At 38.5% G+C, this 26,625-nt stretch overlaps 1 protein-coding gene across 3 annotated transcripts in view; it reads left to right on the top strand.

Moving 5' to 3' along the window:
* Positions 1-4,809: 4,809 nt before the first annotated feature.
* pax7a (paired box 7a) overlaps positions 4,810-26,625 on the top strand; it is a 56,012-nt gene continuing 34,196 nt past the window's right edge. The window contains exons 1-4 of one of the 3 annotated variants that reach the window (XM_055027085.1): positions 4,810-5,387; positions 6,515-6,750; positions 7,740-7,884; positions 8,338-8,466. In XM_055027085.1, coding sequence (XP_054883060.1) covers positions 5,303-5,387; positions 6,515-6,750; positions 7,740-7,884; positions 8,338-8,466 — 595 coding nt within the window. In that variant the 5' untranslated portion in view covers positions 4,810-5,302. The remainder of the gene's footprint in view (positions 5,388-6,514; positions 6,751-7,739; positions 7,885-8,337; positions 8,467-26,625) is intronic. The other 2 variants (XM_055027086.1, XM_055027087.1) reach the window with 2 other exon arrangements.

Consider the following 26,625-nt stretch of genomic DNA (forward strand, 5'->3'; position numbering starts at 1 on the left):
AAGGATTAATTGGAAAGCATGTTTGTGATTGATGTGTCTTGAAGCAATATTTGTTGTGAATTTGCACTATATAAATGACCAGGAATGAATTACATGTATGAGTCCGAGAGAAAGAATTAAAGAGGCGAAGTACATGACTGTAATAATTTTCCAAAACCATTTTTTCCATATTCTTCCTTATTTTTGAGGACAGATCCTTTTGTCTCCCTAATAAAAACAACAAATGCACACCTCAGTTTGCAAAAGGCTCATCTCAAAATATGCAAATGTGAGATAAGAACTCAATATTTATAATCCAAAGTTACCTTCAGCACATGAAATATACATTTCTTGTCTTTCCTGTGACTTTTTCCCATCTTATTCAAGGCCATTTAGCTTTATTAATCTTCAAGAAACTTTTAAAAACTTTCTTGCCCCTGCTAAAAAGAAGCAGGACTTCAGCATGACACTGCCACCGTCATGCTTTCCCTTAGTTTGCTGTGTGCTAGTTAGTTTTCTGCAACACATAACATTTGGTGAGTATTTCAAACGTCAAACTCAAATTCATCTTCATTTCCTCTCATTTTTACAATCCCTCTGGAAAGAGCAGACCAAAAAATGTTCTTGGCAATTCTTAAAACTGACCATTTCACCACATATCAGAACTTCCTTTTGTCTGTTTTTCTCAGTGTTGGGAACCCAGTGTTGGGTCCACATCAATCTGTTCTCAACACAAATATGGTGCAGGCCCCAAAGAAATCCCTCGCAGTACCTGAAGGTCATAAAATATATGCGCATTTTGTTTCCATCTGCACAAATACAACAATTCTTCTTCATGCCTGTTTCACAATTTACCCTGGGACCATGTAAACTGGATTACAGTCGTCCAGTCAGTTGTGGTTTCTTGATGAAAAAAAGCTGTGTTGTTCTCTTGTAGCTGACTTGTTTTTTTCCCCTTGTCTGTACTTCAGGACCTTTCTGCAGGCCTGAAGAGGTGAAAGGTTGTTTTTTTTTTTTTTTCAGAAAAATATGCATTTTTTTCAGTTTTTTTTTTCCCTCATAAATCTCAGTGAGACTTTTCTCTTCTTGTTTCTCAAGACTTACCTTATAACTTTCCGTTTTTGTTGTTATAGACCTAGTGATACATTTATTTTAGATTTTCCAAACAATAACAATTACATTCTTCTTCATTTTAAAGTCATGTTTCCGGGGTTAACTGAGTTGGAGGCAAAGCAGTCAAATGTTAGTCAATTTTTACGTGTCAGCTAACTGGATCCAAATTAGTTTTTCAGGAATTTCTGAATCTCTGCTCTCCATATTAACCAAACATCACCTTGTTAGACCCTGTATGTGTAATCAGAGCTTCTCCCTGGGCCCCACATCATGTGATGAATATCTCAAATCAGCTTTCTTTAATTACACTTACAACACATAGTAGGGCTTTACCCTAGTCTCCTCCTAAGAGGCCATTTTATACGCTTGCTGTACACCATGATAAAAGAAAAATAATTCCCTGTAAGGAGGTGATTACACATTTGGATCATTCTGAGCAGATGTGAAAATGTCTCAACGAGTTAACAAGTCTTTGGCGGAAGTGCAGACTTTGTCACTGCTGAAACAGCTTCACAGTTGTGATCTTCGTTTTGAATAGATGCAGGATGACGATAAAAATATGGCCGCTGTTTTTGGTGTTCAGGGTCTCGGAAATGCTGGGCAGCAGTTTATCATGGTTGCATCTGTTTTAAATGAGTTTGCATGAAACATTTCTGAGAACAACCAACGCTGGTGAGAAAGGCAGCTGACTGATGCACCAACTATTTTTGCAGAGTTCTGGTTTGTTCTTCGAAGCATTTGTTGTTTTCAACAAAGACAGAAATGCACATAATATGGAAAAGAAATCTTCAGATTAACAAGTTTCTCTCTCCTTATGCAACAATGTGGCCTAGAATTATTTTTTTGTCTCAAGAAATAGCAAAATAATAAATGTAACAAGCTTAAATGTCCAATTACTCTTCAAAATGTAAGACAATTTATTTTCAATGCTCTTCTTTGAAAATTAACTTTGAATTGCTAAAGATTTATCTATCAGAAAGTGTTATATAAATTATATTCTGTGCAAAAACAAACTAAAAAAATGTTAACTTTTGAACACAAACTTTTATACACTTAACTTGCTGTGGTTCTTCTCAGACAAAGATAAAAGCTCAAATTGGCTATGCCTCTCATCAAAGGTGCTTTGTCTCTTCTGAACAACTAAAACTACACATTAAGAAGAATCCATAGTGAAATAAGAATGAGTGGAGGAGGAGGAGGGGTGTTCACCTACAAGCAAGAAAGAAACTTTGGGTAATTGCCATAACACAAATAATGAGAGGCTAAAGCAGGGAAGTGTTTGAAGAGCGGTCCTGATCGAGATAAGATTGGAGACATTATCATGTTGGAGAGGAAGCTTTTGTTTTTTTGGGGTTTTTTTTTCCTGTCTGCTGCAGCTGAGAGGAAACTTTAGTGACGGAGTTGCTCATGTGAGCCAGACGTCGAGGTGAACTGAACAGAAAAAATGCTTTAAGAGTTAAGACACTGAAACAAGAATGAATCTTTGGGTGCAAAACAGGCAACGCAGAAATATTATAAGTAGAAAAGTGACTTTTAATCATTTTTTAATGTCGTTTATGAACATGACTCGCCCACTGGTGAATGAACACTGTTTTTGGATCTAAAAGCAGTTCTCTAAATAACAAATAAGAATGTACTGTAATAAGAGTAGGTTTGGAAAAAATGCACTTTAGTTTCTGTGGGCTATTTTGTTTCCAAATATCCAAAAAATTCCCTTAAGAGTTTAATCCCGACTCTGACTTTTGCAATCTGATATTTTCAGAAAACAACTCTTTAAATTAATTCAACTTTATTGCCATAGCACCGGTTCACAACAAACGTAATCTAAATTCACTTTACAAGTCAGATTATTTAGAAACATCTGATAGAGTCAACTAAAGACAACACAATTATAAAGACAAAAAAATTCAGCCACATATAGACCAGTTTGACCCTAATTATTACAAAGTAAAAATCCAGTTTACAATCTAAGTTGGTAAAAGAATATATGTTATGACTCTGCAGCGATCCCACCACTTCCAGTGAAAGAGTTTTCTCTGTTTTCAGTCTGTTTTAACATGTCACACTATCAAGAGAAATGTTATGAATCCTGCATGTTCTGCATTTTAAACACAGCAGCATTTACTGCGTTTGTTGTGGCGTGCAAACATTTTAAGAGCGGCGCTGAGCAATTGCAACCCTTGTGTTAAATGATTGAAACAGCCTCTGATAAGCCTATATTTAGTTTACATTGATACTCTGAAAAAGGAAACAGACTACAAATGCTTGCAAATACATACATAAATATATATATATATAAAAATCCCTTCCACAGCCTGACTCTTAAATTCACCACAATCTAAAAATTTTCTGCACACTGCTAATGCCTTTCTTTTTGGTGTAATTATAAACAGATGCATAGCAAATGAATATCAGGCTTGTAATGATTAGGATAACAGAGGCAAGACCTTATAGTGCTGAACCAATGGTGTGTTCAGGGAACACGGAGCCTCATTTCAAAGGCAATACCTGTTGTAGCTCCAAAGAGGCAGAATGTTTGTACTTTTTGAAATTTTATTTGGACTTTCTCCTTGAAGTGGAATGCGGCTTGTGTCTCCGGATGATTTATGCTCGACTTAATCCAGCGCTCTTTGCGCCTTCCCCAGGAGGCTGAGGCGGTCTCTTTGTGGCCCCTCTGTCCCATGCGAAGCAGACCAAAAGCGGGGAGAGCGAGGGTCAGAGATCCGTTCGGCGGGGTGGCTCCTTCCCACCGGCGCATCTGCATGTGAAATCGCCATTTCACCCCGCCACACTCCCTAATTGTTGCTAAAATTATTTGTGAAATTGCCTTCCACCAGGAGTGTTTTCCACGGCAATTGTCACACGATTTTATATGCACGGTGGGCCCACAGAGCCAAGCACACACGCACACCTCTCCTCCTCTCTCTCCATATGCGCGGTGACGCGTTATTATTATTATTATTATTATTATTATTATTATTATTATTATTATTATTATTATTATTATTATTATTATTAAACAATTACTCTTTAAGGTCGCCCTCTGTGTCTGACCTGTTGTCATCAATATCGGGTCGATCCAAATGTTGTAGTCAATTACAACAAAAGCAAGAGGATTGGACTAGGCGCTCACGCAGCGCAGCAGTTTGACTAATTGAAAGGTTAACAAGCGAAGAGCCGCAGTTCTTCCAACCTCAGTCTGGTCTGACAGGGAGGCTCCTGGTTGCAGTGGAGACAAAATAAAAAATACTGCAACTTTGAACAGAAAGGATAAGTAAAACGCTCTGACTTTATTTTTTTCAATTCTATTTTTATATATTTTTTAGTTGGAATTTAATTAGAAGACTGTCTTACACTGCTTTCTAAACTATTTGTAAAAGTTGAGTAAGTAAATAAATAAATATTTTTAAAATGTATATTTTATTAAGTAGTTTTTAGGATGTGGGGTAATTGTGAGTGAAATAAAAGTAAATGTGTGAATAGAAATATATATATGAAAAACTTCAGATGTTTAATGTTCTGCTCATTTTTCCACAACAGTTCTTCTTCTAGAATATCTTCTCTGTGGTCCTCTAAGAGAGGCAGCGGTGAATTAAAAAAGTAAAAACGTGACGATCTGATTGGTCGCCGGGCTCCTGGCTAAACCCACTCCCTTTCATCCATAAAAGAAAGGGCAGCGAGCCTATGGGAGCGCTCCGCTGTCTCCTCCTACGACATGCACGAAAGTTGGCCACTTAAACTACTTCCAGCCAGCCGGCAGACATTATACCGAACCCAAAGTACACCAGGGGGAAAAGAATAACACCGCGTTTCCCACAACGCGCCACCATTTAGCTGCTTGCGCCTCCATTTTTCATTTTTATTTTGCGCAAACTTACCTCTGTGGAGGTTTTCGTTGCAGCTGTTGCAGCGTTTTGTCGTTGTATTTTTGGCCCATTTATCAAGCAAAAGGAGAGAAAACCCTTTCTTTTTCTGTCTTTTTTTTTTTTTTATTGTCCCCCGGTGGAAGAAGGGTCTGTCCAGATTTACTCCGCCTGGGATTTGGGATTGGACAGCGCCTGTTCTCTGATCTTTCCAAACACATTCCGTTTTCTTTTTTTTTTTTTTTTTCTTTTGCATTTTGACTTGGAATTTCAGAGTGAAACACGTTCTTTAGCGCAGTGATTTTATTTTTATTTATTTATTTATTGTTTGCCTCAGTAGCTACAGGATGGCTACTTTACCTGGAACAGTGCCTCGGATGGTGCGCCCTGCGCCAGGCCAGAACTACCCTCGAACCGGCTTCCCACTGGAAGGTGAGGACAAGGACAGCCACGGGTGCCTGATACTTGAACTTGTGCTGGTTTGAGAGCAAAACTGTCCGCTCTGAGAGCTCGTACGCTGCGCGGCGGTGGGCACAGTTTGTCTTCGGCGACACGCTGGGAAGTAAAAAGATGGGTGAACAAAACGCGCCGCAGTCAGGGCTGATTAAAGTTAACCTCACGTCATGGTCAGGGGAGAATTATAGCTGCAGAAAATACAATCCGGTGTCTTAAAAATGCTCCAAATTCTCAAAAGTGTGTAATTTATAAGACGTATATTCTGGCTGTTTTGTGTGCATTTCAGACAGTATTTAAAACAACATTCTCCAATTTATTCATTTATTGTTTCCGGGAAATGTTTATAATATTTATTCTCTATTTTTATGCACTAGAATTGGTTTTAATCAGAAAAAATAGGTTAAAATCTTTCATTATATCTCTAATTATTTTGGCCCTCAAAATTAAATGGCTAATTTGGAATTTAATATATTTTTGTTCTTTATTAGACGCACACAACATTGAAATAGTCCATATATGTGGAGGAGGGAAGGAGAGTGAGGGTAAAAAAAAAAAAAAAAAAAAAAAGAAAGAAAGATCATTGTATTTGCATGCATTTGAGCGAAACTGTTTCTTCCCCATTCTACACCCGCTTCGTGCTCAAGTACCCTGGACTGAAATGTGCAAAAACCACGTAGCTCGCAAGTGACTCGAGCTGCGGGATTTGTTCGAGTGGTCCCGCAGCTGGAAATGGCAATAATACACACGGCAAAGAGCTGGCTCAAAGGATCACATCAATATTTGTACAGCATGACTAGGAATAATCAAGGTGGGGAGTGCCATCCTCTCTAGTGTCTCTCGGTTGTGAAATTGCATCCCGGAGTGGATCCTTGGATGCATCCTGTCAGGACGAGTTTGGCACGAATCTCCCCGGGAAAATGCTTAATATGATAATGTGCGCAATCTGCGTCCGAATGGAGATAAAAGCAGCAAATGTGGCATAATCTAATCAAATTAAAATCTCATCTGTGTTGTAGGATACCTTCAATTGAATAACGTCTCGCTGAATGTGAATGTTTTTGAGTGTGTGTTTGTTTTTTGTTTGTTTTTTTGTGGCGACGCAGTGTCCACCCCACTGGGCCAGGGCAGAGTGAACCAGCTTGGTGGGGTCTTCATCAACGGGAGGCCGCTGCCGAACCACATCCGACACAAGATAGTGGAGATGGCCCACCACGGCATCCGGCCCTGCGTGATCTCGCGACAACTGCGAGTTTCTCACGGCTGCGTCTCCAAGATCCTGTGCCGGTACCAGGAGACCGGCTCGATCCGTCCAGGGGCCATAGGGGGCAGCAAGCCCAGGGTGAGTGGTGGTCTGAGGTCATGGGAGGCATGATTCTATTTACACATATAATATAATAATAATAATAATAATAATAATAATAATAATAATAATAATAATAATAATAATCTGAAATTTAGTATCTCTTGAAATTTAATTGTAATCCACTTGCAAAATTCTATTTGAAAATATGATCCAATTATTATTATTATTTTTTGCATAGCAACAAAATCAACAAATAATAGTTTAAAAACCGTCTAACAAAATATTTGTGCTTCCTGGACTTTTTGGTCAGCATTGAAAAATATACTGAACAATCTAAATACCGATTTTTATTTTGTTTTATTTCAGCGTGTTTAATAATATTTATTAATTATTACAAATGACAGCAACAACAAAAAACACATTCAAAAAATTACAAAATCTAAAATTTATGTAATTTTCACACTTCTAAATTGTTTCTTCAAGGAGGGAAACAATTTTTGAGGTTTAAGTGCAAAACGTCAGAAATACTGGAGCTGCACATTTCTGTACCTTAAACGTGAACATGACTCCATTTACTAAAAAATCCAATGATAACATTTTATTTCTGTATTTTTGTCAGTATTATTTATTTCGATAGTTTTTCCAGAGAGACGTGACCTTGTTTTCAAATTTAGGTTTATTTTTTTTAATCCGTTTGTTCATGATTTGCATCATGTTTTATCATGTTTTATCAATTAATAAAATAGAAATAAATCAGCTCATTTTAACCACTTCAAATGTATTTTTTTGTGTGTGTGTGCAGCGAAATGTATGGAGCTAATGATGCATTTGATCTAAATATTATAATATTTAAATTGCTTGATTATAGAAATGTTTGTTTTTCTTTTGCATTCATTCAAATGAATTCCAAGTGACATTTTCCTGACTAAACGAACATGATGTGTTCACTGCTGAGGCCATCTTGAAACTGAAATTCCTCCTCTCTCGTTTGCTCGCTTGCCATCATCAACCTCGCAAACCTAAAGCAGGTGGCGACTCCCGACGTGGAGAAGCGGATCGAAGAGTACAAGAGGGAAAACCCGGGTATGTTCAGCTGGGAGATCCGGGATAAGCTGCTGAAGGACGGGGTGTGCGACAGAAGCACAGTTCCTTCAGGTGAGGCTTCATCTGGTAAGCTGCACTTTTTTTTTTCCCCCCCCTTACTACCAGCGAACACCGCAGCATCACCTCTCAATGAACGTCACTTTGAATTCAACATGTTACTGATAATAAAGCGCCTGTGTAAGCGAACCCGCAGACAGATAACTATAGACATGCACGTGTCCTGCTGAAATGTGGCTTCAGTGCTCCGTCAGTTCATAACATTTGCTCCCTGTGATGAACATTTCTCTCCAAACGCTGCTGCTCATGTGAAAACTTTTCCTGTGCCATTTTTTTTGTATTCTTCTGAGAGAAAGAGAGAGAGAGAGAAAGAGAGAGAGAGAGAGAGAGAGAGAGAGAGAGAGAGAGAGAGAGAGAGAGAGAGAGAGAGAGAGAGAGAGAGAGAAAATGTTTGATAGGATTATTATGGTTCTGCTATGGCTTTTAGGCCTAATCACCCATTTACCTTTTTGTTGCCATTAGTGAGTTCCATCAGCCGCGTTTTGAGGGCCCGATTTGGCAAAAAAGATGACGAGGATGACTGTGATAAGAAGGATGAAGATGGAGAAAAGAAAACAAAGCATAGCATCGATGGCATCCTCGGTGATAAATGTAAGTTAACAACAAACAAAAAGTGTATGTATTATTATATTATTATTATTATTATTATTATTATTATTATTATTATTATTATTATTAGAGTCAATCTGCAGGCTTGCAAACTGGAAGCAAATGTTTTTAAATTGACTTCCTACTTGAACGTCCTCTGGGGAAATCGTCCCACATCCGAGCTGCGGCTCTGAGCGCAGACAATTTATTCCCGCTTTAAACTCCGAGCCAGCACTTGTTCACTGCCTTCAATTATTTATGAGAGCCTTGGCAGAAGGTATTTAGCTGCTGAGAATTAATTTGCGTGGCGCATTCTTGCTCATTTCACTCACTCATTCAGGGGGACATCTAAAACGACAGCTGACAGTTGACCCACTTCAAGCTCCCTGACGTCTCACCGCTTGTCAGTGAAAGCGGAAATGGATGCGCATGTTATTGTTTTCTGCTGTTAGTAATGTGTGAGACGGCGGCGCAGGTATTTTGTTCCTGAATAGCCCTGAAAGATAATCATTTCCCCTGTGGTCGCCGTTTTTGAAGCGTGTTGTGATGCATTTGAAATCTTGAAATGAAGCGAGGCCTAATGAGGGCTTCAGTTTCATCCTGAAAAGATTGGAGTTTAAAATGTAAAAATGCCCGGATTGAGCGCTTTTAAAGGCCCTGCTGCGAACACTGTACACTGCAAAAATTAATTTTAAAGGGAGTTCAATTTTAGCACATAAAAATCTCTTCAAGCATATTGTCTGTGAAGATAATGTTCACTCATACCTGCATTCTAACGTCATTATATTAGACAGGAATTTAAGAAAAGATGTTTGTTCTGCCAAAACTTATTCTAATTTGTTGTGTGCATGTGAGCGTGACAGGTCTGTATTTTAAAATGAGCTATGTTATGAATATACATGTCAACTCAGTAAAAGTTCAAAGTGTCATTAGGCTTGTTGCAAGAATTTAAGAATGTAGTTTATTTATGCCTCTCTACTTTAGCAGTAGCGCTAATGCTAGAACTTGCTAGCACGTTTAGGTTCTTAAGCCTGAGGCAATCACAGCTACTGAACTGCACATTTTAGTTAACAAAATTACAATTTTCAAGATATACCAGAGACAAAAAGTTGCTTAAAAGTGACTTTTTTTTTTTTTGTAAGAAAACCCAAAACATCTTGCACAAGGCAAGTTGCACAAAGTGGCTGTATGGCTCTGTATACAACTAATCATATACATTGCCTAAAGAGAGAACCTCCTTTAAATTTTCAAATTGTCCCTATTTTAATTAGTAAAACTACTGCAATGAGTGTTAGCATAGCAAAATTACTTTGTTAATGCTGAGGTAGGCTATAGGCTGTGTTCAAACCTCTGATGTATGTCAGCTACATGAATACCTTTCCTGCAGCCAAAGCAATTGGCACAGGTGTAAAACATTTTGCTATGTTCATTCAAATGTTAGCTCACTGGAAAGGAATCTGCCACTCAGGGGTGAGTTTGAAAATATAATGTAGCACATCTATAACTGAGTCTCTTAGATGTTAAACAGTGTACAATAAACTATTCATTGTTAGGTTTGTTTTGTTTTTTTCTCAATGGTAAATGCAAAAAACAAACAATAGAGTGAGTAGAATGCGAAAGGGAAAATAAATAAATATGGAAAAAAATGATTAAAAGTAAATAGAAAAGACATTTTTAATTAAATTAAATTATGGATGTGATTCCACCAGTTTTATTGCTTTTATTCTAACAAGTTATTTTTATCAGTGCAAATCCCGCTTGCTAAGATAAAACGAGAGAATAGAGATAGTTCTTTTTTCACAATGTTCACAATAGCTATTTTTATTTTTATTTTTTTCAAAAGGAAGACTGCCAAACATTTTTTTTTTTCAACTTGAAGATGAACTTCATGAGCAAAACCTCCCCTCTATTGAAGCTTTTCTAATGCGAGGAGTCCCGGGCACAAAAGCAAATCCTGGAAAGCACGGCGGCGTAAAGCGGAGTGTATGGGCCTGCGCCCATTCACATTCAAAGAGCTGCTAAAAGAGAGAGAAAAGTTTGGACAAAGGGCAAGGAGCGGCATAAAAGGAGATGAATTATTCAGTACGCCCCGCTGCTAGATAGTTTTGTAATTTAGTATATAATGGCCCCGTTGGAGAAGAATCGGTATGTGGCGTGAAAACGGTCTCTTTCTTTCGGTCACAGCGCAGATTAATGTTAGGAGAAAAACGTCACTATTTTCTTGCAAATATCTCCGGTGTCTTGTAAACCCCGCTGGCTGCAAATGACCGGCGCGCAGTGCTGGAGTCTGGTCGTTTACGCACAATGCGCACGACTGATCGTTGGCGCTTCAGCTGCGTCTTCGGAGCTCTGCTGTTGACTTTCGTGTTTTTGTAGCAACATTTCCACATGATGTCACTTTCGTTCTTCTAAACACTGCTTGTTGTTGTTTCAAATTGAGATCGAATTACGCTGCTATAAAAAGAGACACTCACCCAGCGCGTAAAACAGTTTAGACAAGCAGCATCCGCATGGCGTTTAATAATGTTAATACTTATTAGAGTAAAAGCGCTGGAAACGACGCTCTCTTGAATAGGTGGTTGTGTTCGTGCCGGGTGTAATAGCTCGAAGGCATGGTAAGAAATGTATTTATCCCCAATCAGCCCCTCACTCTGCGAATTTGAAGCACAGCCCTTATGTGGAGAGGGGTTTTTAAAGCAGATTAAATAGAGCCTTTTATTTCTTTTCACTTTCATCTCAGAGCGGAGCTCACTGTGGCTCGCCCTGGGCACAAAATTCATAGATTTTTTTCTGGCTTACTTATCCAGATTTTAAGACTTTATTTATTTATCTATCAGTTTGTTTATTAGGTCTCCGCATTAGTTTTTTTTTTTTTAGTCGTTACATCGCGGATTTATCTTGGTACTAATCTAGCTCTAATAAAAAGTGTATTTAAAACCATAAACAAATTAATGCACGTTTGATTTTCCTGCAAACACGGTTTCTTGCAAAACAAGCCAAGCTGAGGTCGTGCATATGGGAACCCGTGTGGGAATATTCTGGTGCATGCACTGTTAACGAAAAAATGACGCAAATGCTGCTCTGCGCCACGCGCAAACGCTTGCGTGGCTTCGTTTTGCGTCACGGGAACATGTATCAGATGTCAGGCGTCGATTTGTCACACGTGACGCATCCCGTCCGACTGTCGGATGAGGTGGAGACAGGCGATGGACACTTCAACAAATCGCAGGATTACCTGCAGGTCGGTCTAATTAAACAGATGCCAGGTGGGATTATTTCTGAGGAAAGGAAAAGTGGGGAAAACTGACAGAGCTGCGCAAAGGCGTGAGAAAGGGAGATAGGCCTTGCTTGTTTAGATTTGCAAAATGGAATCAATCGGTGAAATGTCTATTTTATTGCAGAAAAGACGTTTTATTTTCCAACTTTATATTGTTTCAGAAATAGAACAACAAAAAAAATGTCTTTATATTTTGCGCTTATCTTATCCTGAATTGCAAAATCTCAAACTCAAATGTTTCACCTGCTAAACCGAGTAACGCAACAGACAGAATTTAGTTTAAATTGGAAAAAACTGAAATAAATGCCCCCGCAGCTCCACTTCCACACACATATTCGTATTTGCTCGGGCGCGCGCTCCAGCGCCACGCACGCCCCACTCTCTCTAAGTGTATGGTAATATAATGTAGCCATATTTCGGGTCTAAAGCCGCGCTGAATGAGAAGGACAGGGGGAATGAAGCGAGAGACCACTTCAAACAAATCCATCTGGAACAGTGTGTGAGAGAGATTCAGTGAAAGTATGGGGAAGTTATTTAGCTATTAATAACGTTTTTTCCTCAGGCATTCAGAGTGACTCCATCTGCACTTTCTCGCAGCTATTTGGCTGGGTGGAAATTGAGGGAGACCCAAATGTTGGGCAGAGATAACATACCCATCATAGCCCAGACCCTGCGCTGTGCTTCACTGCATTAAACTCGGATTAACCTCCCCTGTCCCCGCAGCCACTCAAGCCACATTTCACTGGAATTTACATCGGTAGGCCTGCATTTCCTATAGAGGGGGCATGGAGCTAAAAAGACACGACACGATAGATATTATTATTATTATTATTATTATTATTATTATTATTATTATTATTATTATTATTATGTCTTGTGTTATATTGAAAACAAAATTGTAGGCCTAAATTATTATTATTATTATTATTATTATTATTATTATTATTATTATTATGTTTTAATAATAAAATATTGGATGAAAAATAATTTTAATAATAATAATAATGTCGTTTATGAAAAAAATATACCTGCTGGTTTAGAAATTCTAAAAAAACAAACAAATTATTAGTATTTTGACACAATACGTACTCAGATCTTGACAACAGTAAATATAGCATGAACTAGCCAAAAGAAAGGCCTATAAAAACTGTTTGCTAACAAATGGTGAGCAGTGTAATCTTAATGATGATAACTATTATAAAATATTTAGAAACCAATTTATTTATGGTGTCTAAATTGATAAAAAAAAAAAACAGTTTGTGTTGTTTCCCCCCCCTGTATTTATCTTGCAAGATAGTAAAAATACGCTTCTGATTTTTTCTTTTTCATTTCTTTAAATAGCTAAAGCTACAATTTGGCTAGTATGCGTATTAGCAGGTGGCAAGGTGCCTTTTATTTTTTTCCGTTTTTCCCATGATAAACGATCAGTGGCAGGCAAACAGCAGCAGCTGAGACAGATTCCCACTTAACCTCAACAACTGCTAGATAAAATATGAAAAATAAATCCGTGGCGCATCAAAAGGATTCTCTATTAACGTATATATTCAGCGCAGTTTGATAAAATTGCTGTTAGCTTAGCGTAGTTCGTCAGTTGCTTGGTCAGATGTTGCCTAGCAACCTGGACAGAATTCCGACCGCCTGTTTAACCAGGTGGGATCGATGAAAATATGACTAGCTAACTTGAATTGTAGTTGGTCGTATGTCAAAGAGCAGAAGTAGAATTTTATCTCACCAACCACTATGCAAAATAGAAAAATGAAGACATATCAAAGGGGTATTTTTGAAGAAATTATTTATCCCTTGTAGCTTGCTAATATTCTTGCTAGCGTAACTATATTTAGCTGCTGCTAATATGTTGCCCAGAAATAGTTCTCATCATTTCTAACAATATGCAGATGAATAATACAACTGATTAGCATTTAATTTCTAAATAGTATTAAAACATTACCATTAACAAATTCTATGGATTTCAAATGAACATTTCAGGAGCGACTTTGCAGCAAGGTAATATTTCTTTCAACTTAGCTTGTTTCTTTGGTTTATTGGTGAGATGTCCAGAAAGCAGGACGGATAAAAGTGCTTAATGTATTTTAAATAATTTGCCAAAGAGTATATTTAGCTATGTGACTTAGAAATTGACCTCAATAACTACTAAATAATAAAAATAATAATTATTGATATGTTAAATGTATTTACCATAAACATGTATGTGGATGACATTGCTGCCTAGCCTTACAGTCACTGGTGAAATGTTGCTTCCCAACCTCAACAACCCTCTGGATTGAAATCGATTATTGTTCAACCTAAAAATATACACAACAAATAGTCAGTGAAATGTCAAATGGATTTATCAGAAACATATTTATTCATTGTTGCTGACTTGTTGCCCTCCCATTATCTTAGCCTTGATCTCGAAATGGTAAGGTAAGATGTTCCCTGTAGCAACCAGGATAGCATTTTGAATTTCCTTTTCCTACTGAAAATACTGACTATTTTTGCGTGTTCTTTCATGCTTAAGAGAAGATTTAGAAAAGGAATGACTGATTAGCATTTAACCTCAACAGCCGCTAAATTTTATATAAAAAAATAATCAGTGACACGTCAAATGGATTTCATTCCTATTAGCTTAGCTTAGTTCTTTGCTTGCTAGGAAAGATGTTACCTAGCAACCCCATTGGCATTTTGATGTTCTTTAGGGGATTAATAAAACACTGACTAATTTTTCTTGTACTGTTAGTTGTACGATGAAGGGAAGATTTAAAACAGAAAAATGCAGAGTATAATAGGTTAGCATAGGTTCTCATTGATTGTAATTTAACATATCGTGAGAGCTGATGACAGAATCAAATACAAGTAATTGCTTTCCGGTTCCAGCAAGGTAAGGCGAGCAAATCATCCTACACAATAACGCGACATCTCCTGCTTATTAGTAATGAGCATACATTTTTTAAAAGAGCACAGTTTAAGCTTGTAGACCTACCAACCCGGCGAGACATTTCAGTGTCAGGAGCTTTAAGTGTCAACAGCACGAATAAAAAAAAAAAAAATGAAGTAGGCTTAAATTCACTCTGTGCTGACATTTGACTTTGATCACATGTGAAATATTCATGGAAGCACAAACACTAGCTCTGTCACCATTATCCAGGCTGACAGTGATACCTCTCAAGGCTGTCTATTAATTAAAGTTGCGCTTACCATGTGGGACGACTTCCTATCTGGACACAAAAATGGTTTTTCCATCTCTTGTGGGGGGCTCTTGAAAAGGGGCAATCTCTCCTCTCCTGCTTCTTGTGGGAAATTTAAAAGTGTACAGAGAAAGACATGGGGATTTCTAGCTCATTTATAAAGACGAGTTTATAATCCTTTCCTGCTTAATAACTTAAAAGGATTCAATTTCTCCCCTCATTTATGGGGTTATGATCGCACATTGTTAGGCACAGATAGCACCATTTCAAGGTTAACGTTTCTTGCTCGAAAATATCAGAATATAAGCTGTAAGCCCATAGGTGCCTCCTTTGTTTAGCCGGCAATTTCTCCCACACACAAATGCAGATAGACCCATTTTTAGATGTTGTTACTTTTAATGTGATAACAACGAGGAAGTCGATAAGATGCCTCCATGTACTGAACATTTTTCCCCATCTTATTTCAAATGATGTGATATTTAATTATAGCATATAATTTCACCATCGAGAATTAAATTCGGTAGGCTTACGGAGGCTCTGAGGATTGAATGACTGGTTGGGGGTCTCAAACCATACGAGACAAATTAAAGAGGAAGCGCTGCCCTCCAGGTATCCTGTCACAACAGTAGGGTGCTTCAATGCGACTCTCATTTCTGTCTGTGTTTTATTCCGCCAATTTTCACTATGGGGCTGCGCTGAGGCCGCAGGGCTGCAGGACCAAAAGTAATAGAGGAAAAAAATCTAAATTTTTTTTTAAATCTGTTCCCTTATTCATGCAGGAGTTTGATTTCTCTCTCGATTTGCTCCTACTTCCTTTAGTCAGATGCTGTTCATTTCAAATTTGTGTAAAAAGGTTAAAATTAAAGGCAGGTAGTTATATTGATAGATTTAATATTTTTATTACTTTATTATATAAAAAAAATTAAAGTATAAAAAAATTAGCATTTATGGGGAGCATAGAAATTTCATTAACGGAAATGCAGATTAAATTTTTTTATATCTCATTTTTTTTTATCAAATGTAATAAATTCCTAGTATCGTAGTTTGATTTCTAAAACTGCATTATCATTTTTGCCACCGTTGTTGGTATTTTTCCTGCTAGTCATTTACATTTCCACTTGGGTCCTTTTACGTCCCCCTCTCCCCAAACTGCCATCGCTTTGTTAGCATTAATGTTTAATTGGCTGGAAGAAGATGAATGAGGCTGACAGGAATCAGCTGTCCAGAGATTCCCCCTGTGAGTCTGACTCGGAAATCATAACCTGACCAGCTTTTCCTCCTCTGAAACCGGCTCGTTGAACTTGTCACATCTAATTAGGGTGTTAAAACGCACCCAGTGCATCTGTGGGAAACAGTAGGTGGTTAGTCCGGGGCAGCCAATAACGCCCTTTTTTTGGGTCAGATGGTGGAGGAGGGAGCAGGTTTGGGGGCGATCAGCGTGGTTGGATGGCGGTGTTGTTGAATTGAACTGCTGTGGGCTTTTATTTCTAAGCAGCCCTCCTTTTTTTCCGCTATTACTTCAATTATGGCCATCCAGCGGGCTAAACAAGCGAGCATGCACGGACTGTGGCCTTGTTTTAATTAGGTATGAAATTAATTACACTAGACATCTATTAGAGACTTTTAAGTTTGGCTAATTTTTTTTTTCTTGACAGAGTTTAAAGGTATAACAGTGGATTAATGGCTTACATCCAAAATTACATTTTATTGCATCCCATCATTTCAGAGCTGCCTGTCTTAGTAGGAGTTTGGCTATCAGTAAATTCCTAGATAACAAATAATAAAAAAATACATATTTTAAATACAATTAACACAAACTTTTTAGTCAAAAATCCCAATAACTAATTTGGTTTTTTATACATTTTTATTTTGCAATTTTATAAACATATTTTACAGCCTTTTAGATCTGAGGAAATCTGCAAATACAGCAGCGTTTTGAGAGGTTCTCTTTCCTTTTTCGAGCGTTTTTTTTGTGTTGCTACAAAAAGGCCCTGTGATGTCTGACAGCCTGCTCTCACTATTGTTAGACAAACAGCCACTAGAAAAGGAAGAGAAAAAGAAGAGGGGAGGAGAAAGGACCCCTCTGTTATTTTCTGTCTTGAGACTTGCTTCATCGGCCATTCAGGCAAGTTGATGAACTCCTCCAAAAAGTTTATTAAGGGGGGAGAAAACAATACGAACTAAAGCCTTTGGGTGCCTGGGCAGACAGTTTATAAACTAGCTGCTATTGTGCCTCAAAGGCAGATGCTTGAATACTCCTGAATAGGGGCCTTCAAACTGACACGATCAGGCTGGACAGCAGCAGTTTTAAAGAGGGGAGACAGGGCTCTTCTTCTGCTGCTGCTACAGATCTCTGCCTCTCCTTTTTTTGCATTAATGTACATCTGCAGAAAGAAAAGAGGAGGAGGAGCTGGGCATTGTCTGCTATGGACACTTGAGTTTCTGTGTTTTTATGAACATGTTTAAAAAAATGTAAATATGTGCCAATCAAGAACACAATCATTTCAGAAAAACTAATGTTTTTCGCGAGGCGATATAAAAAAGGCTAATGTTTTGTTTTCTTTTTTTTTTCCCTAAGTATTAATTTTTATGTGATCGAGCAAGAATATATTGTCAATGTTAAGTTTTAAACAAATACCTGATCATTTTCTGAGGCCCAGAAATCTGTGAAACACACCCACCGTTGATGTTTTTCATTCTTTTATTTTCTTTTTTCTGAATGGGACGCTGGCTATGTGCACTCAAGAAGATACATTATTCCTCTCCTTTTCAGGAAACAATAGACTGTCACTCTTTATCCCTCTTCCCTCCGCTGTCCCTCCCTCTCCAGCTTTCCTCTTTTTTTTTTCTTAGGCCTCTTAGTCTCTGGCTCTGTGCCTCACAACATCAGAGGGAGTCCAGTGATTTGTGACCCCCAGAAACCCACACTTAATCTCGCTAAAGAGTGGAGGAGGAGGGGAGCATCCAGTTTACAGCTTTAGTGGGCCCCAAATAGGGCCAAGCCTGCTCTGGCAGGTGTCAACATTAGCAAACAATTGGTCCCCAGGCCCATGCCTCCTACCCTGGTGCGACACTGAACCTAAACTATTCGAGACTCGCTAAAAGGAGCCGCATAATAGAGAATATGGAAGGGGGGAGGAGGAGGAGTGGACAAGGGAGAGATTACATTCTCAGACAGCTATTAGCCTGGATGAGGCTTTTCTAAACAAACAAAAAGAGAAGAAGAAGATCAATATTGTTTTCGTTCACCAAGTGGACTCATCATTGCGCCTCTGGAGTATTTATTTTCTGCTCCATTGTTTGTCTCAGCTCCTCAGTCGTCTGTGGGCCGTATTGGCAATCCAATTAAGTTCCAGGGGGTCCAGCGGAGGCCCATTTCTTCTCCCGGACAGTTGTGTGTTTTGCGCTTGCAGTCGGCAGTTCACTCAGATTCGCCGCTGTAATGAATCCTGATTGGCGACTATTGCCTTTCGAAGGCGGACAATGAACAAGAGGGGAAAACAACACTCAGGGATGACAGAGCTCCACTCGGGCCTATGGGACGGCAATCCTTCTAATTCATTAGACAGAAGTGTCTCAGCGCAGAGAGCTGAGGAAACAGGGAGAGAGTGAGTTGACATGAGTGGACTGGAGCTGCTCTCGAGAGGGTATGTGTCTTGACAAGAGGGAGAATGTTTGTGTTTTCTTTAAAGGCTATTTATTTATCTCTCAGTGTTGATTCAGAGCCGTGCCACAAGGAGAGACAAGTGTTCCCAGCAGGGGAGATTAGTTTCAAACGTTTTTAATGAGAAAACGTGAGGTCTTTGTTGTCATTTAATTGCTTTGAGATGGTCTTTTGCTGCATTTATTCCTCAAACTGAAGAAAAACTGGCAAAAAGAAACTTTGTATTGCAGTTCTTCAAGTCACTGTGAATTTATTGCAATGTGACAAACTGGCATCTACACATCTTGTAATATTGTTTAAATTCAGAAATTTGACATCAAAACATTATATAGCAAACATAAAAACCTCCCATAACGTAGACAGCTGGTAAAATGTCATTAAATTAATTTGTGTGTAGCCATTGCCGTACATTCAAGACTGTTTATAGACAGTTTTTATTAATTCTGGCTCTAAGTAGTATGAAATTAGGCATGTAATTTTATAAATTGAAGTCGTTTGCCTCCTAAGTTATCTACAAGACAAAATAAAAGTTGTTGCCAGCTCAGATAATCTTACATAATGACAAAGGCTTGCAAAGCAAATATGGGCGCGTTAAGTATATAATATGGAAGTTGGCTTCATTAAAGGCAGGTTTCTGTCAGTGACCGTGTTTGATATGGGCCAAATGGCCAGCTGCCCACGGCGATGTTAGAAAAGAGGCATGCAGAAGCACCAGATAAGGAGTGTAACTCCTCTGTCATTTACCCCATTAACAAGTTTTCTGTTGCTTTTATACACGTGCATTCAAGGGGGAGTTATGTTCCCTGCTAGCTGCTGCAGATAGGAAGATTGTTTGATATGCTGTTTGTGTCTTTGTGCTCTGTTTTCTGTCTGTTATGGATTAGTTTTGTTTGCGATGAGGACTTCCTGTTGTTTTTAGAACCTCAAAGGATGACTTGAGGCAAAAAACAAGCAAACATAAGCAATCTGGATTCAAAGCATTTTAATATGACCTGGTTACCATACGAAGATTTGAGAACCAGCTATTCATACAATTCAAAGTAATTTTAATAAGAATGCAGAGCAAGAGCTGAAACAAAAAAATAACACCTCCTTCCATCACTTGTTGCTTTGCACTGCTGGTTAACAGCCTGCAATAAGGCTTTTTTTCTTGTTGCAATAAAATGAAATGTACAAACAGTAAGTCGTGATGTGGAAGATAACAAGCCACTATTATTCAATCTTATCAAAAAGTGCTTCAAAAATTACTGCCAGAAATCTGTTTGGCAGCCAACTGGAACAGGCAGCCTGACTGAAAAACCAGCTGACATTACCTTGTTACAGCTGTTGCTCTATAAACAGAAAACAAGATTAATGTGTTTTATTTTGTGCAATAGGTACTTAAAAGGTATTTAAAAATACAACAAAATTTTGGTAGAAGTTTATATTATAGTTCTCTATAGATATATGGATGAAAATCAATGAGACAATCAAATATTATAGAAAACCCTAATTGTGACTATACTACTGTCATTTTTCTATAAGTTTATTTTAACGTCATATTTACCATCTTTTTTCAGTCATTTTGTCTTCTAAGTTATCTATGACAAACAAAATAAAAGCATGTAATCACATGTAGACAAAAAACTTTCCAAATACATTTTTATAATTGTAGATGTTTGCTTTGATGTGAATTCTGATAAAGGGCAAATAAAATTTCTGATCTTGTATTTATTGGCTTAATAGATTAGGAGTAACTCAACATTTGGAAGCCAGATTGCAATCACAATGTAGAGTGGGCTTTAAAAATTGTGTGTGTTTAAAGAAACTCTCAGTCCAGTTTCAGTTTTTTTCTTTCCTGGGATTTCAAAAAGACTAAAATTGAAGTGAACACTTCATCACAATACTGAAGAAAACATGTATTTGTCTTCATAAACAAGCCATTGTCATGATGTGAAATAATAAAGCATGCCAAAACGGAGAGCTGGGTACATCAGGACATCTTAAGTTTTATTATCATTATTATGTCCGTGTGAAATTGTGTGACAGATGAGCAGGTCAGAGCCGCATCATTTGCTGAAAGAAATGTAGTTTCCTCCAATTTGCCTTGCCAGGTAAGGTTGTCAGACTCTGACAGCTGGCACAGATCGGGACAGTGTGCTGCATTACAACCATCCGCTGGTTACTGTGGAGCTGCATTAGGAAAGACAAAAAAAAAAGACATTTCTGGCTAATTTTATTACAATACAGAAATAGGCCACATAATGTGCAACAGTAATTATGTTTAGCACAGTGCTCCTTCAGTGATGAATGAGGAACATTGACCATGGTCTGCTGGTTTAAAAAATCGCCATTAGTCTATGCTACTTAGGGCCAGAACATTTCACATTTTATGGTCTTGATGGGGCCGCACCACTGAAATATTCATTTGTTTTTTAATTGTGCATGTTTTTCCACAGCCACAAAGACAATAAACATGTTCCCCGAGTGTTGCAAATCAGAAATGTGTTTTTCTTCTACCGAGTTAAAATGTGAAAAGCGCTTGTCCAAACAGTGGGGTGGAGCTCCTGTCCTCGCCGACAAAATAACAACTTCAAATGTTGTCCCCTCTTTTCAACTAATGGGCTTATTTCTGCATCGTCAGTCATTCTCTCCTTGGGGAATATGTAGTCGCAGTATAAAAAGCTTTTCTGCTGTGCACATTACAACCTCTCAATATGGAGAGCTTTCACAAATTAATGCTCGACTGTGCCAAATAAAAGCTCTTATTAGATTGTTGTATATGGAGGAGTTTTTACAGTTTTGCTCTTTTATTGGAATATTAAGGGAAGTTTTATTTAGGAAATACCGCAAGATTTCACACATTACTTGAACCTTAGTGCTATTTCTTTTTTGATATTATTTAGTTTTATGGGAGCAACAAGAAGTAAAGTGAACAGTTAAGTTAAAATGTGAGCTTCTTGTTTGTTAGTTTTATGCTTTGAGCTTTTTTATTATTGCCATTTTTACATGTAGTTGAAGTTTAACTCATTTTCCCCTTCTAGTGTCCTCGATATCCCCAACTTCTCAAAATTATTTGCCGGCCGTCCTTGTCCAGAAAATTAGAAAACTTCCCTTAGGCACAAAAAAAATGTCCGCTGTGCATTCCTGTACGCTGCCCAGTAATCTCTCTTTGGCTTTGTTGGGGGAAAAAAAAAAGATTTGTTCCTCCAGGAGACCTCGGCTCACAGCCCTGAGACGTAGCTGTTTGATTTTCTTCATAGGGTTTTTTTTTTTGGTGCTTTTTTTGTTGGGGGACCGGGACTTTGGCTGTATTTCCATTTGGCAGAGAGACCCCCGTGGGCTCTTCTTTAACTTTCTTGCATTCTCTTAATTTCATTACGTTCATCGTGACCTCAATTAGCAAAGAGTTGTGCTCAGGCAGTGACATTCTGCTTAAAAGCTCCGACTTGGTGAAGAAGTAAAACGGTGGCAGCATGTCTGCATCTTGTGAAGTCTGAAATCAACTGTGTTCTTTCAGATCCTCTCTAATCGAGCTTTGTTCTTCACAATTAAAAGAAAGAAACATGCAATTTCTAAATAACTTCCCACATTGCATCATGTAATGGATGTTTGAAGCAACGATTTATGCTTCGAACATCCATCGTTTGAAGCAAGAAATTCCTCCACCAAAATAGGAGTTTATATTTTCATTGCTAACAGTGCTGTAAAGACAGCCATGCAGAAACAAAGCATGACTTAGAGTCAAAAGCAAACATTTGTATTGTCGCTAATATCCCACTTTTAGCCAGTAGTGCATTAAAGAAAAAGAATCCCACCCTTCAAGCCCTTCACGCTTTCAAAACTCAGGCAGCACAGAGGCATGGGGAGTCAATATGTCAGCGTTTATGGATGCCCTGCAGAGCTGCACAGGGCTGTCAGTCCCCCATTCATGCTCTAATGGCCCCCTGAGGTGCTCGTCTCTAGGGGCTGAATGGGGCCAGGAGGCCCAGTGGACGCCCTGTTGTTGAAGGTGAGCGTGCGCTCTCATGGACGCGCTGCGCCTTCATCCATATGACAAGAGCAATAAAAGAGCATTGCTCTCCCTCTCCTCTGTCTCCTCTGCTTTCTTTCGAGTTCCCCCCTCTACTCTCCACCTCAAACAGTGAGAAGGGGCCTAATTGTTTGTTGTGAGAGCCAAAGATTATAGAGCCTCCCATCTTTCTTCCTTCCTTGCCTTTTCCTCCGTTTTTTTTTTTTTTTCAAGCTCGCTACTTTTTTTCTGTGATTCTGTCAGAGAGACAAGGGGAAGAAAAGTACTGGAATTTTCCTGAGGAATGTGGATGCTAGATTCCCACTTTGACTGTCAGACGATGCACATTTGCTTTAAAAACTGAACAACGTTTTTAACCATTTTCTCCGCTGGATGAAGCTTGCATGAAGAAAAAGTGTCTAAATTTTGCATTCAAAAGTTTAATGCATTCAAGCGTTCACATGAAATGCATTCTGGCAGCCGGCGCCCTTGGCCGTCTGCCACCTGCTATAAACCAGTAATTGACTTGATAAGCAGGAGTTAAAACTGAAACCACTGACATCTGTCCATAAAGGTGAGCAGAGACTGATTTTATTGTATTTTAGATAGATAGTTTTAACGTATGGACACACATCTCACCCAAATTCAATTTCAGCTAAATGTCAAATTATGACCGAGAGAAGGTCAGAGATATCAAGCTTGTAACCGGACCGGGTAAACACCTAACTTGATTTATAACCATTTGAACATTTTAATCTAATATTTCTAAATAAGCTCCATCCGAGCTGCCACTGTGATTACTTTTAGAGTTTTTGTGATTCTTTGTTTTCTTTTTCTTTCTCTTGTGTGGAGATATCCACAGGAAAAGATTATTCCAAAAACAATCTGTCCTTAAACCGTTTCACTTATCGCTGGCATCTATCTTGTTTTCACACAAGGGTCCTATCTCATACATCCCTCGGTGAATGCCTTGAATCGCATGGCTTCTTTAACTTGGCAACCCCTTCAGGATGAACAGGCAAGTGCATTAAAGAGAGACGCCGCGCCATTCTCAGAGAAATGCAAATTGAGAAGTTGTTAGTTATTTGATGTTGCTGTGCGAACCTCCAGCCCCCCCCCTCCTCCCGCCTCCGATGCATCCCTCCAACTCCAGTGTTGGTGGTTGAATCGCATGCAGTCCTGGGGACACGCAGGCCTGCTTATATGCAGGCCTGGAGCAGAGAAGACAGCGCAGAGACAGATGCATGTCAGAGATAGCAGATCCCATCTGAGGCAGATGCCTCTTATCGCGGGCCTGTTTGCATAATTAGGCCTTTTGATATTCACCCCCTCTGACTGACAAAAAGTATAATTGCAGGCATCAAGTACGACAAAAGGTGGGCACAAAATAAACAAGTCAACACAAACAGGGAGAAAAGACATGGTGTTATTTTTGTCCTGTGGGAAAAAAAGAGGGAGGAAAAAACAGCATTTTTAACCAAATCTGCTGTCAGTCACAGTCAACTGGTGTGACTCGGTGCTCAGCAGCCTGTCCTGTGAATGCCTGCAAAACACAGAGCGTGAGGCCCGATTGTAATTATGCTGGAACTAATATGCTTTTCAAAATGAGCCATTATGAGCTAATGCTGCACTGCCAAAGCCCTGTCTGTTTTTGTCCCTCTGTCTTGGAGAGTTTGCAAAGGTATGGCTGATATTGAGGCCATGCGTTGTGATATCAGAGAGAGTCTATGGGGGTGGGAGGGACGCCACTTCACTTTAGGGTTTGGCTGCACAGGTGAAGCTGAGACGAGGGATTTGGAGAACCTTTGCTGCTAAAAAGGAAGCTTCTCTTTGTCACTTTTAGAGTAGTTTAACTGTTTATGTGCAACGATTGTTTTTCCTATTTTTATTTTTCAATATTTAAGAGCTTAATAATTTACTGTGTTTTTAGTGGCAATATTTACAACAAGCATTTAAGGATTTTTTTTAAATCTTTGCATTAGTGCTTTTTGAAAAAAAAAAAAATAGAAATAAGTAATGCCTTAACTGGTTTATGCACACATTAGTCATCTCCCACATGCCCCTTACAAAAATACGTAAAAAGCCATGACATAAAAGCATATTTTATAGCAGTCGCACAATTTCTCACTGAAAAATTTACCTTTAATTATAGCACATTTATTCATGCAAAGCTAATAAATAATTGTTGCCGATTGTTGTTTCTCTCCCTTCAATGCCTTATACAACATCCCCTTTCCAAAAGAAAGCTCATTTGTTTCATTTAACATAGTCTCCATTTTCTATCAGGTGAATCATTTCTATGTATATCTGACTTTTTAATCAATATACTACTGAATGAGCCAAAGATGAGCCAGGTTTTACATTTTTAAAGATTTAAATAAGCTCTAAAAAGATTCAGAGTCCCGCAGCATCACAGGTCCCCCACCATATATAGCAGTGGACATGAGGTACTTTTCCATTCATCTTGTGTAACAGACTAGTCCAACAGTTGCTGTGGTGACAGAAAGACGCTACTCTTTGCTGTATATCTTGACATGTATATCATCCTCTGCATTGTGAATTTTACCAAGATAACTCAGAAATGAAGCTTTGCAGGCATCAAGTACGACAAAAGATACTTGAATTGTCATATTAATACTCCGGCGAAACGGAGAGTTCACAAAGTTAAATAAAAATTAAAGAAATTGCTTCTGGGCCGTTTGTGATTTTATAGATATTTGTTGAGACACAGACACCAGCCTGGGGAACATTATGTTTATTGCTGTTGTTACCCATCATAAACTTGTAACTGAACAGATCGCCTGGTTAACTGCCACGTTAAGTAGACAGCTGTGTATTTAATTAGCATTAGCTCACAAACCTGGAGGATGAAGGTGAGGCAGAGGAGTCTGAGGGTTTGGCGGTGGAGAAAAGGGCCTCAGATGATGCACTCGATGACTGGTTTTGAAGAAGAAAGTGTGATGAGGATCCCATCTGTCTGGGGTCTGTCTGAAAGGTCAGGGGAGGAGCAAGAGGGGCAGGAAAAGCCTTTAAACCTCGCTGCAACCTTCAAACTATTAACTATCAGTTCAAGTCTTTCAAGAGGAAGAGCTGTGTTTTATCTGAAAGGTCTGTTCAGAATTAAAGCATCATTAAAGCGCAGTCACAGCAGGGTGAAGCGATCTTCACGTCGACAGAGTTCATTTGGAGTATTCAGTACTTGCACACTAATTAAACACGGTTCACTACATATTCCTGTTGGTACATGGAAATTTAGATTTTTTTTTTCTCCTTGTACTCAAGCAGGTAATGTAAAAATACCTTTATTCTCATAGATTTTTATTAATATTGCAAAACTCTTATAAAACACCCAACAGAATAATCTATGCTTTCTGTGTTTACCGCGTTGTGACTCTGACCAGGCGAGTTGTTTTCCTAAATTTTAATGCACAAAGGAAATGAAGGGGAGAAAGAAAAGCTTATCCCATCTGGAAGATATTTCAAACCAACTGTAAAAGGCTGTGAAACATCTCCAGAAGCTAAACAAAGTGCTGTCCGCTCTTTTCTGCTTTCTTTGTTGTTGTTGTTGTTATTGTTGTTTTTTCAGCATGAAACGTTTTTCATGACGATATTGCATGACACAACATTTGTCAAGCATTGATTTGTACATATACGGAGTACCTTGCATAGATCATAGTGATATATGCCACTTTTTGCTGTGGTCGATGTGTCACCCTGCCTTCTACTGCAGGTTGTGAAAAAGAAAGATGCCTGTCAGTCAAACAATCGTATTATTACTTGTTTGCCTGCCCATTGAACGTAAGTAACTTTCATAATGATTACAAGAGAGATATTTAATTTCTTTTCTTGAATTCTTAAGAATCACAATCAAAAAATCAGAAATTAGTCGAGATAAAACAAACAGAAATTAGTCAAGTCTTATGGGGAAATTAAGTTTGAGTCGTGTGACTCAACTGGTCTCGGTTTATAAACCTCTATAAATAGTTTATAGAGTTGTGCAATATTATATATTTTGTTAGCAGTTTGATACTAAGTAACGCATCAC

This window comes from Poeciliopsis prolifica, unplaced genomic scaffold (genome assembly GCF_027474105.1).
Source record: "Poeciliopsis prolifica strain line A6 unplaced genomic scaffold, Auburn_PproV2 SCAFFOLD003, whole genome shotgun sequence".
NCBI classification, from domain to species: domain Eukaryota; kingdom Metazoa; phylum Chordata; class Actinopteri; order Cyprinodontiformes; family Poeciliidae; genus Poeciliopsis; species Poeciliopsis prolifica.